This window comes from Dromiciops gliroides, chromosome 1 (assembly GCF_019393635.1).
Source record: "Dromiciops gliroides isolate mDroGli1 chromosome 1, mDroGli1.pri, whole genome shotgun sequence".
In the NCBI taxonomy this organism is placed as follows: domain Eukaryota; kingdom Metazoa; phylum Chordata; class Mammalia; order Microbiotheria; family Microbiotheriidae; genus Dromiciops; species Dromiciops gliroides.
In genome coordinates, this window is record NC_057861.1 from 386,943,719 (window position 1) to 386,963,488 (window position 19,770).

At 39.0% G+C, this 19,770-nt stretch overlaps 1 protein-coding gene across 1 annotated transcript in view; it reads left to right on the top strand.

The window, feature by feature from the left end:
* The first annotated feature begins 302 nt into the window (after window positions 1-302).
* LOC122742367 (serpin B4-like) overlaps window positions 303-19,770 on the top strand; it is a 41,498-nt gene continuing 22,030 nt past the window's right edge. Inside the window, exon 1 of the mRNA XM_043986577.1 lies at window positions 303-1,455. Within this exon, the coding sequence (XP_043842512.1) occupies window positions 1,440-1,455 (16 nt within the window). The 5' untranslated portion in view covers window positions 303-1,439. The remainder of the gene's footprint in view (window positions 1,456-19,770) is intronic.

Consider the following 19,770-nt stretch of genomic DNA (forward strand, 5'->3'; position numbering starts at 1 on the left):
AAACTATCCCCATCATAATTTCCTGTAGCACAATACTATTCAGTCATATCCATATAACTTGCTCAGCTATTCCCCAGTTGGTTGGTATCCCCTCAGTTTCCAGTTCTTTGCTACCACAAAAGAGCTGCTATAGGGGCAGCTAGGTGGCGCAGTGGATAGAGCACCAGCCCTGGAGTCAGGAGTACCTGAGTTCAAATCCGGCCTCAGACACTTAACACTTACTAGCTGTGTGACCCTGGGCAAGTCACTTAACCCCAATTGCCTCACTTAAAAAAAAAAAAAGAGCTGCTATATTAATATATTTGTACATATGGGTCCTTTTCCTCTTTCTGTGATGTTTTTGGTGGGGGAGGGCAGGGTTTGTAAAGGCATGGAGATACTGAATTTGGGGACCAGCTAGTAGGCTAGTTGAGCTGGAACATAATGAATAGAAAGCAGAATAATGTGAATTAAGTCTGGAGAGATAAATGAGGTAGTTTGTAGAGTAATGCTAGGCTGAGTATTTTAGGGGTAACAGGGAAGCATTCAAAAAAGTGACGGCTAAACTTTTGGAATTTTAATTTGGAAGCTTTGTGAAAAATGGACAGAAGACTAGAAGGGACTAGAAACTGGGAAGTCCAATTAGGAGGCTATCACAATAGTCCAAATGAGAGGCAAAAAATGCCTAGGTTAGGGTAGCAAGTCTGTAAGTGGAGAAAAGGGGACAGAAATAAGAGATGTTGAGCAGGTAGTATCATATCTGGATATGGAAGCTGGGGCAAGGAAGAGTGTTGAAGGGTTAAGGCTGACTCTGAGGTTGAGAATTAAAGAGAGGTCTTCAAGCAATGTCTGAGTGACCACTTGTCAGGCTTGTAGATTTATCGGATTTATGTTCACATGGGTAGGAATAGATGACCTCTAGAGTTCTTTCCAATGCTGAGATTCTTTGATTGGATTTAGGTGATCAGAAGGTAATGGTGGTGCCTCTGTAGAAATGGGTAAATTTGGAGGAGGGGTGGATTTAGGGGATAGGATACTGATTCCAGTTTTGGACAGTGAGTTTGAGTTACCAATGAAACCTCCAGGTTGGTTGTTGTTATGGGACTGGAGTATGAGAGTGATTAGTAATGGAGGTATTAGGGTCTGGTAGCCATCTTCATAAAGATAACTGAGCCTGTGGGAGCTGATTACTAAGGGAGAATGCAGCAGAAGATCAGACAGTGCCTTAGGACATACCCATTCACTTTCGTTTTGACCCTCAGAGCTACCTGCACTAGGTCTAAATAGCAAAGAGATTAAAGAAAGAAGAAAGTGACTCATAGGTACAAAAATGTTTACTGGAGATGGATGATAATCCAGCAAAGGAGACTGAGAGGAAATATTCAAGCAGGATGAGGGCGAAGAAAGAGAAATGTTCCAGAAGCCAAGGGAAGAGAATATCCAGGAGTGGATAGTCTACAATGCCAAAATCAACAGGTAAGATACAATGAAACCTGAGAAAAGGCTGTTGAATTTAAGTTCAGTGATCATTGGTACCCTATATAAAACAATTTTACTTAAGGAGTGGGGTTGGAAACATTCTCGTAAGAGGTTGAGGAGTAGAAAATGAGGAAATAGTTAATAAATGTACACAAGTTTTTCAAGGGATTGGGTGTGAAAGGGAAAAGTGAAACAACATCATAGCTTGGGAAGATAAAGGTCAAATGAAAAAAAATTTTAATGGGGGAAATCTGGTCAAAATTATGGGCAGCAAATGAGAAAATAAATAGAAAGTTAAGATGGGATAAAGAGAAGGAATGATATAGGGGATAAATTAGATGAGACAAGAGAGAATCTGATCAAGGGTAAAAGTGAATGCTGGGAGGGGCAGTTAGGTGGCACAGTGGATAAAGCACTAGCCCTGGATTCAGGAGGGCCTGAGTTCAAATCCGGCTTCAGACACTTGACACTTACTAGCTGTGTGACCCTGGGCAAGTAAGTCACTTAACCCTCATTGCTCTCAAAAAAAAAAAAAAAAAGTGAATGGTGGAAGGGAAAAGAAAATGGAGAACAAAATAAAGGAATTTTGAGGCATGGAGGAGGGAAAAGGCAGCACTCACAATGGGTAGTCTTGATTCTTTTTGGTAAAGTAGGAAGAGAAGTTCTTCACTGAAAAGGTATAGAGTAGGAGGAGATAATGTAAGGGGCTTGAGAGAAGAGGATGTTTGAAATAATCATCATTGAGCACATCACATATAGTCCATGGGGAGAATAGAAGAATTGCAATGAAGCAGCAAAGACTCAGTTAAAATTATATAAAACTATTTGATAAGGTTATGTAATTTGTAAGGTTGTGTAATTTTTTGAGGAGTACAGAAGCGGTAAGGAAGTCATTTTGTGGAGGTAACAGATTTGGGATTTGATTGGTAGTGACTGGAGACAGGACAAAGGGGAAAGAGATTGAAAAGCATATATTAGTGTGTAACTGAACTAGTCAACCCTAGGATTAATGCTGAAGAGAGGAAAATGAGGCCAGAGTACAAGGTAATAATGAACGGGGAGAACACTGAGGGGTGAAGTAGAGGGACTGGGTTCCCAGTAGAGATTAATAAGTTTAGGGAGAATCAGTCAAGAGGAAAGATGGAAATATAGAAAGAAAGTTATGATCAGAGAGTGGAATTTCAGAGTTCTTCGTCATAGCAGAATTATGGGTGATGGTGAAATCTAAGTTGTGATCATCTTTGTTTGGTGGAGGTAGAATGAAGATGTAGGTTATGAGAGTTTTGTTTTTTTAATGTTTGATTACCATTTTGTAGTATAGTTTAAGATCTGGTACTGCTAGGCTGCTTTTTTCCTGGAAATTGAATTTGATGGCCTGGGAGGCGAGGGTATTTCAGTAGACAATGACATATATATTGATCAGTTCCCAGGTCATTTTTCTTCCTTTCTCAAGTAGTTAAGTACCTGGGCTCTACAACTCCTATTCTCATAGTTAAGGACATGTGTGTGTGTGTGTGTGTGTGTGTATATGCGTGTATATATCTATATATATTCTTCATCTGTCTAGTATAGTAACTCCCATTCCTGCTATGACCACTATCTTGTGGTTAACCTAATAAAATAGTTAATCTAGATAAATAATCTCAGAGCACAGTAAGGTAGCCTTGAAGTCAGGAAGATCTGGGTTCAAATAATCCTTCTGACACACTGTGTGATTATGGGTCAATCACTTAACCTCTTTGTTTTCCAGCCAACTCTCTAAGACTAGAAATGACAGATATGTTACTGATCTACATCAGAGGAAGACATTTCCACACCAAGAATTCCCCACACTGGAAGTTCATTTTACTGGTGCAATAAAAGTTTCAACCCTCCATGCACAATTCTTTCAGAATCTTACCTTTCCCTATATACTTTTGAAAAAAAAAAGTACATAATTTTTGTTATGTGATAAATTTCATGTAATTTTTCCTGTAGGAAATATTTTACATTAACTAAAAGTTGAATCATTGGAAATGTAAACTAATACTTAGAGGCAGGAAGTATATATTTAGGATGTAAACATTCTATAGACACACAGACTTAGTGTCTAACAGCTCACTTTCTTGATTAAAGCAAGTCAACTACTTTCACCCATTCTAGCTTAATTACTGATTAATATCTGAGGATTTTAGAATTTTGGTTTTATTTTTCTTTATTCAACAAAAGGCTATTTTCTCTCCCTTCCCCCTCCCAATTTTTCTTTCAAAATGTTTATAATAAATATATGTGGTCAAGCAAAACAAATTCCTACATAGGCCATGTCCAAAAATATGTATTTTATTCTGCACTTTGAGTCCATTACCTGTCTATTAGGAGGTAAGTAGCATGTTTGGAATCATTGTTAGTCATGTTTGTAAGAGTTAGTATTATATTATTCTCCTAGTTCCTTTCATTCTCTCTATTCTGCATCAGTTCCTAAAATTCTTCCTCGGTTTCTCTAAAACCATCCTTGCATCATTTCTTATAGGACAAGTTTATTCCATTAAATTAACTTACCATAATTTGTTCAGATATTCCCCAATTGAAGAGTACTTACTTAGTTTGCAGTTTTTTGCCACTACAAAAAAGAACTTGTATAAACATTTTTGTAGCTCCAGGTCCCTTCTTTGGTGTTTAGGCATAGTACTGGTATCTGAATCGTTTTGCTAATTTATTATGAGTAGTTCTATATACATATATATGATTCATATATTTTAACAGTTTAGTATCTTAATTTTGTTACTATTTGTATATTGTATAACTAGTAATCTTTCTCTTTTTATAAACTCTATTACTCAATATATTTATCTACATATGTAATGTACTATTGGTGTAGTTATATATTTGTTTTGTTTTTGCAGGGCAGTGAGGGTTATGTGATTTTCCCAGGGTCACACAGCTATTAAATGTCAAGTGTCTGAGATCAGATTTGAACTCAGGTCCTCTGAATCCAAAGTTGGTGCTTTATCCACTGCGCCACCTAGTTGCCCCAAAGCTATATATTTGTACAAGATTTCTGGAAAGTAATTTGGAGCTATGCTTATAAATGTACATGTTTATATAGCAAAACTTTTGTGGAAGAATATGAATGTCCATTATAGAAAAGTACATAGTTTACATTGTTCTTCTAAAGATATTTATCCTGGGAACTTATTTTTATATAATAAAAATTATGCTGACCAAGTTTAAAGGATGCCATATTGGGGGTAATAAGGAAGCTGGGTCATATGGAGTATTCAGAGAGATCTAGTACCTCTGGTATGATGGCTTACTAAGCTTTTCTCAAGGCTGCTCATCCACTTTTTTTTTTTTTAGTGAGGCAGTTGGGGTTAAGTGACTTGCCCAGGGTCACACAGCTAGTAAATGTTAAGTGTCTGAGGCCGGATTTGGACTCAGGTACTCCTGACCCCAGGGCCGGTGCTCTATCCACTGTGCCACCTAGCTGCCCTTGCTCATCCATTTTTGGTGTCCACCTTTCACCCAACTCTCACCTGTGGCTCCCAAAAGCTGTAGCATGCACAGTGGCCATACTGTTTTGCCACACAGACTAAACCAGGTTAAGGTTAACTGACAGGCCTCAAAACCTGTCAGTGAGTTAGGGTGTGTCTACCCCAAGCATGTGAAGACTTCCCCTCAGTGAAATGGGAAGATAAGAACCATTTGTTTCAACAGCCACGAAAGCTGCTAAAGGAGGTGCTGGGGTACACTCAGAGTTTGGTCAGACATCAAAGACACCAAGGTCTATATATGCTGCATTGGAGGGCATTGCCAGTCATCCTGATTTTTTTTTTTTCTTATCACTGGACTTCCATGACTCTGGAAGAAAGAGTGAGGCTGACAACTGTGTGCAACTCTATCTCACTTAAATCCAATTCACATGTAAGTCAAGCATTACCAGAAGGACAAACAACAAAACAACAACAACGCCAACAACAGGAGAGCTAGCTCATTTCAGGATGAGTTTTGAATTCCCAAAGTCTTTGGCACATTGTCGAGATAGCTAGAAAGAAACAATGAACTCTTATGAAGAAAGTTACAAATGAGCAGATCAGAACGAAATCTTCCCGACTACTAAAGGGACCATGAAAGGCTATAGTGAAGGGAATTCCTTTACTGTTCCCTCTCCCCTCCCCAAATATGTGATGGATTGAAGGGTGACCCAAGACAGGTTGGGATGGACGTGTAGATGTAATAAAATTTAAATGTGGGTTTGGAAATATATTATGAAGAAAAGGATAATATTAGGCTAGATGATTAACTTAGCAATGTTAATGTGTATCTGGGAGGTGAATTTCAGTCCTTCCAGGTGGGAGGACACTTTTCATAGGAGGATATTATCTTTATTATTATTACTATATATTTAAATCATTTGTGGGATCATGGAGAGTCACTCACCTGGGAAGGAAAAGGCACCTAAATTATGACTTACAGTGAGAAAACAGTTGAAGTTGATAATCAGTCCTGGGAAAGGTAAGATCATTAAGCCCAGGGTGTGACCCTCGTTTCTTTTCTGGGAATGGACAACTCTAATTATCCCAGATGTCTGGAAAGAGAAACAGGCACGGAGAGCCAACAGGAAGCAAAACTTTTAAGAGAGGAAGAAAAAGTTAGTTGACTTCTAAGTGCTCAGGGAAGCATGGTGACTATATATGTATGTGTGTATACAGGATGCACTGGAGATAACCTCAGGGCCACTATCATTAAGAGGAACTAGGAACAGCTTCTTGCAGCAGATGGGATTTTGGCTAAGACTTGAAAGAAGCTAAGGGAAACCAGGAGATGGAGGAGAGGAGGGCCTCCGAGCATGGAGGGCAGCTGGGGAAAATGCATAGATTCCAGAGATGAAGTGTCTTGTGTAACAGCAAGGGAGGCCAGTGTTGCTGGATCTCAGTATGTGGAAGCTATAAGTAGACTGGAAAGTTAGGAAGAGGCTAGATTTTGAAGGGCTTGAGAAGCCAAGTAGAGAATTTTATATTTGATCCCGGAGGTGATACAGAGCCACTGGAGTTTGTTAAATGGAAAGGGGGCAATGTCATCAGCCTTATGGCTAAACAGGATATTTTGCACTGTTGGCCTGGATATAAAAATGTCTGAGAACAGACTTTCTAGGGACAACAGCAATACAGATCTCTAGGAGAAGGGCAAGAAAGTAATAGGGTCATAAAATATTAGATTTAGAGCTGGAAGAGACCTCAGTGATCATCTACTACAGCTTTCTCATTTTACAGATGAGTATATTGCTACCCTGAAAGGTGAAACAACTTATGTAGAGTGACTTGTCCAGGGTCACACAGTAAGTGTCAAGTGTCTGAGGTTGGATTTGAGCTCAGGTCCTCCTGAATCCAGGGCTGGTGCTTTATGCACTGCACTACCTAGCTGCCTGAAACAACTTATGTAGAAATCCCAGGCTCCCTTAGAATCCAGATAAGGGTCCATTCTCAATCAGGTTCTTCAAATAGACATAAAAAAAAAAAAAAGAATAGGGATGGGTCAACTCTGCCAGCAAATTTGTAGCTAGATTATAGTTTTTGTAGGGAAAGATTTTCAAGTTCTGTACACTTGTAAATCCTCACACTTTTGGATTTTGTTTTATTTTTTCTCTTACCTAATAAATTTCCCTTTGAAACAATGTAATCCATTTGGAGAACTAAGGGATTTATATGTACGTAGGTCCAAAACCAGGGGAAACTGAGGATTTTCAGAAGTTCACCACAAGATAGTGGTTGTACAAGGAATGGGAGTCACAATATTAGACAGATGAATTCAGTGCTTAGTAGAAAGAATGGAGGAAGGATGAGATTTGGCTGTAGTTGCTACTTCTATCCACTTTGGCTATGTTCTTATGGAAGGAGCGATGGGGGTAGCTTAAGTAAAGATATTTGTATATAACTTTTCGTGAAAGAGAAGAAAAATCTGAGGTCGTGTGGGCTGATGAATATAGTCCATGTATATGGGCCACCAATTGAGAAAGGAATGAAGAAGTTCAATGAGCAAATGTACCTGAGGAGAAATGATGAAAGAACTCAATTTGTTGTTGTTGTCATTATTGTTTTCTCGTCCCTTATGTTGCCTGATATATCCCTTCCCCTCCTCACAGATGACTGTTCTGTATATTATAGAATTGAAAAGAGGAACCCCCCCCAATAAAACCAACTAATACACTGAAAATATTTGACATTACATATAGTATTTTATAGCTGAGACTCCCCACCTTTGTAAAAATGGGGTGAAGGATATCTTTGGGGCCAAGCTTGGTGATTGTCATTAAATTTCTTTTTATAAAATTAATTTTTATTGATTTTTTAACATCATAATTTCCCCTGTTATCCTTCTCCTTCTCCCTCCTAGAGAGCCATTTCATAACAGAGTATTTTGGGGGTGTTCTTTACATTAATATTTTCCTGATTTTTCTTCATATGTCAGTTCATATATCTAACCAAGTTTCTATAAATAATATTCACTCTTTTTTAGAGTACAAATATTTTATATATATTCTATTTATACATTTATATAATATACAATATTTTATTATGTTCATGTCTAACAATTCATTTAGTCATTCCCCACTCATAGGGATGTACTTTGTTTCCAGTACTTTGCTACTACAAAAGGTGATGATATAAATATTTATCATTGACCTTTGTGAGGCATATGCTTAGCAGTGGGATTTCTGAGTCAGTGGATATGGACATATTTTAATCACTTTCTTAACATAATTCCAAATAGCTTTCCAGAATGTTTAGATCACTTTACAGCTCCACTGATAGTGTATTAGTATGTCCGTTTTCCCACAACTCCTCCAACATTAAACTAGTCTCACATTGTGTCTTTTTGTCAGTTTGCTGGGTGTGAGGTGAAATCCTAGAGTTATTTTGATTTGTATTTTATTATTATTTGTAGTTTGAGACATTCTTTCATATTGTTGTAAAATGTATACTTCTTTGGAGAATTCTTTGTTTATATCATTGGTTCAGTTATCTATTGAGGAATGATGTTTAGTTTTTCTTAAAAGAAGGTCTTTGTAGGATAAGGGAGCTGATAGAAGGTAGGTAGCTAACAACTAAAAGATAGGTCCTGATGATCTTCCTGGAGAAAATTGGAAGGTGCCACAGAAAGTACGTGAAGGGGGATGATGGTCCAGCAAAGGAGATTGAGATGGAATAATTAAGTAGAATGAGGGCCAAGAAAAAGAAATGTCACAGTAGCCAAAGGAAGAGAATATCCAGGAAGAGCCTTAATTTTTTTTTTTTTTAGTGAGGCAATTGGGGTTAAGCGACCTGCCCAGGGTCACACAGCTAGCAAGTGTGTGTTAAGTGTCTGAGGCCGGACCCGAACTCAGGCACTCCTGACTCCAGGGCCGGTGCTCTATCCACTGCGCCACCCAGCTGCCCCTAAGAGCCTTAATTTTGCCTAAGGTTGACATCTAAAACCATTTGGCTACTCCAAAGGTTTTGGTTGGGTCACTCAACATTTACTTATTTATTTTTGGGGGGGGGACGGTGAGGCAATTGGGGTCAAGTGACTTGCCCAGGGTCACATAACTAGTAAGTGTCAAGTGTCTGAGGCCAGATTTGAACTCAGGTCCTCTTGACTCCAGGGCCAGTGCTCTATCTACTTCGCCACCTTGCTGCCCCTTCTTATTAATTTTTAATTTCAGGGATTATATAGTATACTTTAATTATCTAGGACATAGTAGTTGCCATAGTGTAATGCAGGTGAGCCAATGTGTAATTCATGAATCTTGTGCAAGGCCATTAGAGCTTGTGGCCCACACCTCTTGATGCTGCTTTTCCCATGTAACCTGGAGGAATAAAGGACAGTGGAAAGAAAGGTGCAATAAGAAACAAATGCTTTGGAAAAGGACAAGGACAGTCCATGCCTATTTTAAACAGCCTGGATATGCTGTGATACTACAGATTAAAAACTGAAGCACTGTCTTATTTACATGCTTAGTACTTAGCACACAGTGCCTGGAACATAGTAAGTGTTTAATAAATGGTCATCCAAAACCAGAGGAGATTTCTTTTCAAGCTACAAATCGAAACAAACAGAGGAGAGGGAGGCATTGAGAAAGAGGAGGACCAATCGGGGGAGAAAAGGGGAGTATTCGGAAGGCAACTGATAGGATTTATTAGAGAACAAGAAAACATTTCCTATTAAAGGGCAGAAAACAAGGGGAAGTGACCAAATACTTTTATCACTGTGAAAACAGTCCTTTTACACTAAACTGCAGTGTCTTGTTCAAGGAGAGCAAGTAGTTATTATAAGTGTTTAAGACCATTCACTTTACTATATCCATACATAGTTTGTCATATTTTATTTCTCCTTGGAGATTTTCTACTATTAGGTCGCTGGATGATTAGGGACTCATCTAGATGTTGCAAATAAGATTGAGGCAGAAGTTAAATGACTTTCCCAGGGTCACAGTGCTAGTAATTGCCTGAGACTGGATTTGAACTCAGATTTTCCTAACTCTAGGTCTGACATTCTGACACTATCCCCTGCACCACCAAGATGATTTTGGTTAGTGCCATTAGAGACTAAAAAATGTCAGTAAGAAGTTGTGTCTCCTAACTAATTCCCAACTATACTAACCCTAAATTCTATCTTTACTGTTGTGTTTGTTTGAGGTTTCATTTTAATCCATTTTAATATTAGATAAGCTCTCCCTGCCTTCAATGGTTTCACTTCCCCGCTTTTTTGGGGGAGGGGGGGGCGGGCAGTGAGGGTTAAGTGACTTGCCCAGGGTCACACAGCTAGTAAGTGTCATGTGTCTGAGGCTGGATTTGAACTCAAGTCCTCCTGAATCCAGGGTCAGTGTTTTATCACTTAGATGCCCCCTTTACTTCTCCTCTTTAAGAGTAGACTAAATCATTGCCAAAGTTCCTTTCCAGCTCTAGAAATATTTTAGAGCTCTTAACCCAAATTCAAATCTGCAGAACCAAAGTAGGGAGACATCATTGTAGCTGAGGCTGAGAATCAACAGTGAAAGCTCATGTGGTTTTCACCTAGTTTAGTATATACCTGCCCCATTAGCTCTTCTTTTCCAGGAGGCTAATAAGCATTTTTCTTGAATGGACTAGGGAGATACTTTTAATCCTTTCCGGTAGGATGAACTCTCACTAGAACCAAAAGTTAGATTCTGTGGTGTTGGGAATTATCCAAACTGCAGGAAAAACCACAGAGGCAGAGCACCAAGCCCATATCATGTTATTAACTGATCTATGGCTCCCTCTAAAGAAGTGGACCTCAGATCTTCCTCATGATCTGAGATGCCTCATTTCCCCAGGACCTTACTTTTATAGGACTTGATAGATACACAGACACTCAGAAGAGGCATAGTAAAGTACATGGTCTCATTGGTTGATAGACCTTGATTTTGACCCTCCAGGAAGGCCAGAAATGATGCATCAGCATGGGTGGTCATAGGGTGGGCATGGCAAGGGTCATCTCTGCTTTTATGGGGAAGATAAGGGACATCTTCACTAAGTGGTCTAGTGACCACTAATGATGGTCACCTGCTCATGTTGGGTAACATGAGGATGTTCTGGAGTGGAGGTACAGAAGTAAGTTGGAGGACTTTCCACATCATGCCAGGGCATCCCATCCATGCTGGGTTTGGTCATCAACATTCTGTGGTTAGGAACTTTATAACTAGTAGTTCACATCTCTGGGGCTTAATATACAGAACGTTTCATCACTGCCCCTATGGAATCATATCAAACTTATAAATACTGAGTGGAATAAAATAAGGGTCTAATCAAGGGGGCTAATAGGCATTTTTCTTAACTGGACAAGGAAAATACTTTTAATCCTTCCCAGTAGGATGAACTCTCACTAAAACCAAGAGTTAGATTCTGTGGGGTCCAAGATTATCCAAACTGCAAGAAAAACCACTGAGGCAGAACTCCAAGCCGATAGCATTTTATTAACTGGTCCATGGCTCCTTCTAATGAAGCGGACCTCAGATCTTTCTCATGATCTGAGACGTCTCATATTGGTTGGTGTCTACTGTTGGATAAATCTATTCATAAGCATTTAATGAGCATTTACTCTGTATCCAGTATTATGTTAGGAGTCACAGGGATACAAAGAAATGTAAAATCATAAGGAAGTCAGAGATGGAAAGAACCTTGGATATCATCTGGTCTAGTGCCCTTATTTAAGAGATGAGGAAACTGAGATCTAGTTCAGTTCACTCATGTTTCAGTGATGTCTGACTCTCCATGACCTTACAATGTGCAAAGCATTGGGCATACAATGACTGCACCCCTTCAACCCTAAAAAGTAAATAAACCAAGAAGGAAAAGAAAGAGTTCCTGTCCTCACGAAACTTACACTCTATTGGGGGAAGTGGGGATAGATTTAGTGACTTGTCCATAGCTACAAACCTAATAAATGTCTGTGCCAGAACTTGACTTTATATCCTATGCTTTTCTTTTCTGTCAAACTGCCTTTCTGAGGAATTCGTAAGAGAGAGGCAGATGGGCTGGTATAGACAAAGAAAAATTCTTGAAGAAGGTAGGGCCTGAAGGACATCCTGTTAAAAAAAAGATTTATACAAAAGCTTTTTGCAAAGCTTCTAGTATGTGTCTAAGGGCAGCTAGGTGACACTGTGGATAGAGCACTGGCTCTGGAGTCAGGAGGACTTGAGTTCAAATTCAGCTTCAGACACTTGACACTTACTAGCTGTGTGACCCTGGGCAAGTCACTAAACCCTGATTGCCTCAAAAATCCAGGGCCATCTCCAGTCTTCCTGATGTATATCTTTTTTTTTTTTATACTTTCATTTAAAATTTCTTCCAGTTACATGTAAAGATAGTTTTCAACATTCATTTTTGTAAGATTTTGAGTTCCCTCCCTCCCCTACCCCCTCCTGAAGGCAGCAAGAAATCTGATATATCTTACAATCATGTTAAACATATTTCCACATTAGGCATGTTATGAGAGAAGAATCAGAACAAAAGGAAAAAACCACAAGAAAGGAGAAACAAACAAAAAACAACAACAACAGAAGTAAAAATAGTATGTTTTGATCTGCATTCAGATTCCATAGTTCTTTTTCTGGATGTGGTGGGCATTTTCCATCATGAGTCTTTTAGAATTGTCTTGGATCATTGTATTGCTGAGAAGAGCTAAGTCTATCACAGTTGATCATCACACAGTGTTGTTGCTACTGTATACAACATTCTCTTGGTTCTGCTCACTTCATCCACCACACCCTGATGTATATCTTGCCACTGGACCTAGATGGCTCTGGAGGAGAGAGTGAGGCTAGTGACTTTGCACAGCTCTCCCCCATTTAAATCCAATTCACTACAAGTCATGACATCACCTCCTAATGTCATGGTCCTCTTCAAGAACGAAAGACAAAACAACAACAATAGTGTGTGTTTACATAATTTCTTTGGGGCCACACTATTAATTAATAACTAAAGTTCTGTGTCCTCCAGTCATAATTCTCAAGGTTTCCTCTGTGAGATTATACATTGAGTTTTCTCTTTGCTACTTGAAAGCTCCCTCTGAGGAGATAGAAATAATTGTCTATTCTAGTCTTCTGTGTGCTACATACACTTACAACAAATATAAAATATGCTATCAACATAAAAGTGGCATAAAGTATTCTGTAGTTTCCAGTGAAAGAAAAGTTAGCTTTCATTAATCACAGAGAGCCAACATGATTTTATTAAGGGCAAGTCATGTCAAACTGACCTTATTTCCTTTATTGACAAGATTATTAACCTGACAGATGAGAGGAAAGCTGTAGATATAGTTTACTTTTATTTGGTTAAAATGTCTAGTGCTTTTCTTGTTTTTATTTTTTTTTGGGGGGGGGGCAGGACAATGAGGGTTAAGTGACTTGCCCAGGGTCACACAGCTAGTAAGTGTCAAGTGTCTGAGGCCGGATTTGAGCTCAGGCCCTCCTGAATCCATGGCCAGTGCTTTCTTTATCCACTGCACCACCTAGCTGCCCCCTTCATGCTTTTCTTGTAAAAAAAAGATGAAGAGATGTCTATTAATGCAATCAGATGGATTTGAAAATGGTGAATGGCTGAACCCAGAGAGTAGTCATTAACAGTTTCACATCATTTTGAAAGAAGTTCTCTAGTGGCAGACATCGTGCACCTGTGCTTGTCTTTGTGTTGGTTAATGTTTTATTGGTGATTTGAATGAAGGCAAAGGTGGCCACCTCATCAGACTTACAGAGGATAGGAAGCTGGAAGGAAGATTGAACAGACAGAATCATAGAGTGAGAATCTAAAAAGATTTTGAAAGGCCAGAAAGCTGAACTGAATATAAGATGAAATCTAATAGGGATACAATTCTTACATTCAGGTTCAATAAATTAACTTCATAAATACAAAATGAGGAGTGATTTAGTGTCCTTTTCCCCCATTTGGATTCTAGATTTTCCATTTGGATTCAGACTCTTGAGGGTGATAGAAAATAATTTGAGACGATTGATCAACTCCTATTTATATCATTTCCTAAATTTATCAGCAACTCCCCTCTTAAGTTATTTATGATAAACTATCACACTGAGAGAAGAGAAAAAGCACATCTCACACATAAAACTAAAGAATAAGAGGTTTATTTAAGAATATTCTTCCCAGCCAGTAGAGGTTTCAGGCCCAGTAGAAATACAAAGAAATGTTCCTTAGGTCTTTGTCTTGAGTCGGGTCTCCACAAATCATTAAAGCCCAGACCATGGAGGCTTGTAGTTTTAGATCAGGCAATAGGGAAAAGATGTAGAGGAAGGGAAGCAGTTCTCCAAGCTATCCCATCTCTGATGCGTGTTAGAGATATTTAGTTTGCTTGTTCCCTGGGCTTCTAGGGCAGTGATTGGCTGAATGGGATGGTGAGAATAGAATCAGAAGGTCTAGTCTTCTCTCTGCAGTAATATATTATATTAGCAGGGGGCCACAAAATACCACTTTACTTGGACTGAACACAGTTTTGCAAAACAGGGCAAATCCTTCCCAGTAGTTTAGGGATATAAGACAAAATAGCAAAATTGCATAAGTCAGAAGACAAATGATCAAAGTATCCTAAGAACTTTGTATATTTATTTGTTTGTCTTCGACTGGCATGACCAAAGCCAAGGGGAATGGCCTTAAGTCTTGGTCTTCGAGAGAGAAAAAGGGCCCTTCACTTTAAGGTGGAGATTCTTAGTCTTTTTTGTGTCATGGGCCCCTTTGCCATCTGATGAAGCCTATGGACCCCTTCTCAGAATAATGTTTTTAAATGCATAAGCTAAAATAGTAGGATTACAAAGGAAACACATTATGTCCATATAAGTTACTAAAATATTTTTGGTTGAAATATTTAACCAACCCAAATCAAAAACCATTGCTACAAGAAAGTTATGGCCTTCCCCTTGGATTCTGCATATGAATGTTGGTCTACACTGGGATGAGAGGTGGGGGACTTCACAAGGATTTTGAGGTTCAGTAGAAAAAGGCCTCAACTGAACAATATAACTACCTATACTGGCATATATACAATCTCTAGCATGCAATTTAATTCATTTAAATTCATTGAGAAAGACTGACATTTGCAATGATGCAAATCTTAAACAGCAAATTCCTCCTTATTTTCATTATTAATTAGGTTATTAAGCTACAAAGACCAGACATTAAGAAAAGCATTGCCACAGTTAAAGTTCTTTTTTTTTTTTTTAGTGAGGCAATTGGGGTTAAATGACTTGCCCGGGGTCACACAGCTAGTAAGTGTTAAGTGTCTGAGGCAGGATTTGAACTCAGGTACTCCTGACTCCAGGACCAGTGCTCTATCCACTGAGCCACCTAGCTGCCCCTAGTTAAAGTTCTTTTGGTTCTGACACAGGAATGTATGCTCAGACAGCAGTCTGTCTAAAAAGAGTGCATTTTGATAGGTTCCAAGTTCAACATGAGTCAATCATGTAAAATAATTGTCCAAAGTTGGATTGGATCTTGGAATGCATTGTGGGGAATGGTCCTGCTGTACTCTGTCCTGATTACTCCACACTGGAAATACTGTGTTTGGCTTTGGGCACCATAGTTATTTAGGAAGGACATTGAAAAGCTGGAGAGTATTGAGAGGAGAGCAACCAGAATGGTGAAAGGCCTTGAGTCCATGCCATATGATGATGATACATTGAAGGAGCAGGGCCAGGGGTTGGTGTGGATGACTCAGCACTTACTTATTACCTTTGGCAAAGAATCCTTCCTCTTATCCAAAGTCCACAGTTCCATATTTAAATAAGTGATCAATGGTAGAAGCTGCTATCAAAATCTTAGATTTTGGAGCTAGAAGGGAGTTTAGGTGTCCTCTTGCTAAACCCCTTGCTTTATGGCAGAGGAAGCCCTTTAAGGTGAAGTGATTTGCTGATATGCCTATGTAGGACTGATAAATGTTTAACAGCAGGCTGGGGGAGGGGATGGGAATGTCTATAAAGCACTTATTAGTTTAATATGCATTACTAATATTTTCTCCATCACTTTGTTAAGTCTAGACAATCAATAAAACAGCAAATCAGGTTCAGATGTGTAGGTTTTGCAGATTTCTGAATTGTAAATGCTCAGATGGATAATTTAACTGTTAGCTCTCAGAGCTCTCTGAGCCAGCTCTAGCACACCATTGCAAGCAGCAGGGCTGGGGATTCAAATTCAAGTCATCTATTAACAAGTACGGTGCGATTTCTATTACACCACACTGAGTTAGAACTGGGCGAAAGCCTTGAAATCACATAATCATGTAGTCATAGAAACAACTCTTTTTTTTTGGTGGGGCAATGAGGGGTAAGTGACTTGCTCAGGGTCACACAGCTAGTAAGTATCAAGTATCTGAGGTCAGATTTTAATTCGGGTCCTCCTACCTAGCTGCCCCTCTCCCCCCCCCCCCCCCCCCCCCCCCCCGCCCCCCAGAAATAACTCTTAATGACAATCTATCTAACTTTAACACTTAATTATCTGAAATTCTTTGGAAGTCTAATAAAGTCCATGGACTTCCTGGAATAATTCATAATTGAAGGAAATGTTAAGTTTTAGTAAAAGGGTAAATGAAAATTTAAAAAATGCATTTTCTTCTTCCAAATTCTTGGACCCCCTTAAATCCATCATTGATCCTATTGTCTTGTTAGTAAGTCAGTCAACAAATATTTATTAAGAACTCACTTTGTGAGACTCACACTCACTAGCTGTGAGTCACTTAACCCTCATTGCCCCTGCAAAAAAAAAAAAAAAAAAGGAAAAAAGAACTCACTTTGTGCCTGGCCCTGTGCTAAATTCTGGGAATGCAAATCCAAGTAGAAAAGAAGACAGTTCCAGCCCTCATGGAATTTGCATTCTAATGGGGAAGACAGCACTTAAGAGGAAGCTAGAAACAGAAAGGGAGTGAGTGGAATGGAGGAGGACCTGGAAAAAAGCATAGTTAAGAACTCTGATCTAGTACAACATCCTCAGTTTTAAACAAGACGAAACTGAAGTCAAGAAAGATGAAGTAACTTGATCAGGGTTACACAGGGAACCTAAAAAATTATTATTGAGGGGGCAGCTAAGTGGCACAGTGGACAAAGCATCGACTCTGGAGTCAGGAGGCCCTGGGTTCAAATTTGGCCTCAGACACTTGACACTTACTAGCTTTGTGACCCTGGGCAATTCACTTAACCCTCATTGGCCCCTCCCCCCCCATTATTACTGATCCTCATTGTAAGTCTTGTCCAGTTTACACAAGAATGAGAGAAGAGAGTTCAGCATCCTTGATAAGAAAACAGCTCATTAAGATTTTCTCAGATCTTTGAAGGACAAGTTGTAGAAAGCTGTAGCCTGGGCAATCAGGCCTTGCATTTCTATCAAGGAAGTTACAGGAGAGAAGTATCTTATAAAAAATACTAGGTCAAATAAAAAAACAACTGTGGATTTAAGTTATTTAAACATTAAGAAAAACTAGTGAATAAAAGAGAACAGCCTAGATTTCTGAGGGAGACTGGGTAAGAGGAAGCTGTAACTGACCTGGGGAATCACTGGGACATGACCTGTAGATGAGCAAAGATGGATTCTTGCTGCCCTCTTGTGGAAGAAACTGGGTCTTTGACAAGGGTATGAAGAGGACTCTGGTCTGAGGCTCCTGGGTAATTCTCTTCTTTGCCCACTTTCTCTGCTTCATACGCCTTACTCTATGTCATTGTTCATCTTCGAAAATGAAGGATGAACAACAATAACAACAATATTACTTGCCAGTGGGAAAAGTGGTGGGATATGGCTTTGATAAACACGATAAAGAAAGTGATGTTGCTCTGTTACAAATAAGCACAGACTCTTCACTGATGCTATTTGTTTATTCAAAAGATAAATTTATGAGGTACTTGGTGTGTTCAAGGTATCTCATAAGGCTCTATAATTATTTTATTTAATCCTCAAGACAAGTCTGTGAGGTTGACAAGACAGGTATCATAACTCCCATTTCACAAGTGATGTGACTGGAACCCAGGGTCATTGAGTGACTTACCTAATGTTACCCTTATAGTTAGAGGCATCTGAACTAGAGACCAGGTCTTCTGACTCTTAGCTAATTGAATCCCTCTATTCATCCAACATCTATCTAATATCTACTATGGTAAGGCATGGGCAGCTAGGTGGCACAGTGTATAGAGTGTCAGACCTAGTGCTGGAAAGATCTGAATTCAGATCTGGCTTTAGACTCTTATTAGTTGTGTGACCATGGGCAAGTCGCTTAACCCTGTTTACCTCAGTTTCACCACCCATAAAATGAACTGGAGAAGAAAATGGAAAACCATTCCAGCATCTTTGCCAAGAAAACCCCAAAATGGGTCACAGAGAGTCAGACATGACTGGAAAATGACTTAATAACAACAAAAGCAGTATTATTTTTCTACTAAAATTCTTGACTAGCATTCCTTACCTATAAGAAATCTGCATAGGCAATGAAATGCTGAGGATCCTAGAAGAAAGGGAGCAAAGGACATACATACACTCTGTAGTAGAAGGATCAGTGTTCAAATCCTGACTTGGCTTTTTCTAGCTTTATGAAGTCACTTAACTATGCAATTCAGAAGAAGAACAGGTATGTTCTTTAAACTTCTTTAGTGGAAGTTGACCCTGGATCATGGATCAGGAACTGGAAGGAAACTTAGATGTTATTTATTCTAACTTCCTCATTTTACTGAGCTATGGGATAAAATTAAGGATGAAATTCTACTGACATAACTAGTGTGGCCAATATGGATTAGAATGTCATTGTGAAATGTTTAACAAAATAAATAAAAATACAATACAAACATAATGTTATTTTGTGGTTTTCTAAGTCAATGTACAGTTTGATGTTTTGTTTAGTCATTTTCAGTAGCATCCTACTCTTTAGGACCCCATTTGGGGTTTTCTCAGCAAAGATATATGGAGTAGTTTGCCATTTCCTTCTCCTGATCATTTTAGAGATGCGGAAACAGAGACAAACAGGGTTAAGTGACTTGCTCAGGGTTACACATACAGTGTCTGAGGCTGGATTTGAACTCAGGTATTACTGATTCTACTGATCTAAAGAGATTGATGCAGATACATAGGTAACTTACTAATTAAATTTTTTGTTTTTGTTTTTGTTTTTGTTTTTGTTTTTTTTTGGTGGGGCAATGGGGGTTAAGTGACTTGCCCAAGGTCACACAGCTAGTAAGTGTCAAGTGTCTGAGGCTGGATTTGAACTCAGGAACTCCTGAATCCAGGGCCAGTGCTTTATCCACTGTGCCACCTAGCCGCCCCACTAATTTAATTTTTAAAAGATATGTGCAAATTATACTGCCTATTAGGTCTATGTCCTGAAGAGATACAAGATGAAAATGTCCTATACCTATAAAAATATTTGAGAAGCACTTTTCATGATGGCAAATAACTAGAAACTAAGGGGGTGCCCATCAGTTGGGGAATGGTTAAACAAATTGTGGTTTATGGATGTAATGGAATACTATTATTCCATAAGGAATGATGAAAGGCACAGTTTCAGAGAATCCTGGGAATACTTGTGTGAACTCCTGCAAAATGAAGTGAGCAGGACCAAGAGAACACTTTATACTGTAACAAAAATTTTGTAAAAACAAATTACTTTGGGGGGGGGCGCAGCTAGGTGGCACAGTGGATAAAGCCTTGGATTCAGGAGTACATAATTCAAATCCAGCCTTAGACACTTGACACTTACTAGCTGTGTGACCTTGGGCAAGTCACTTAACCCTCATTGCCCTACAAAACCAAACCAAACCAAACCAAACCAAAAAACAAATAACTTTGAAAGACAACACAGATC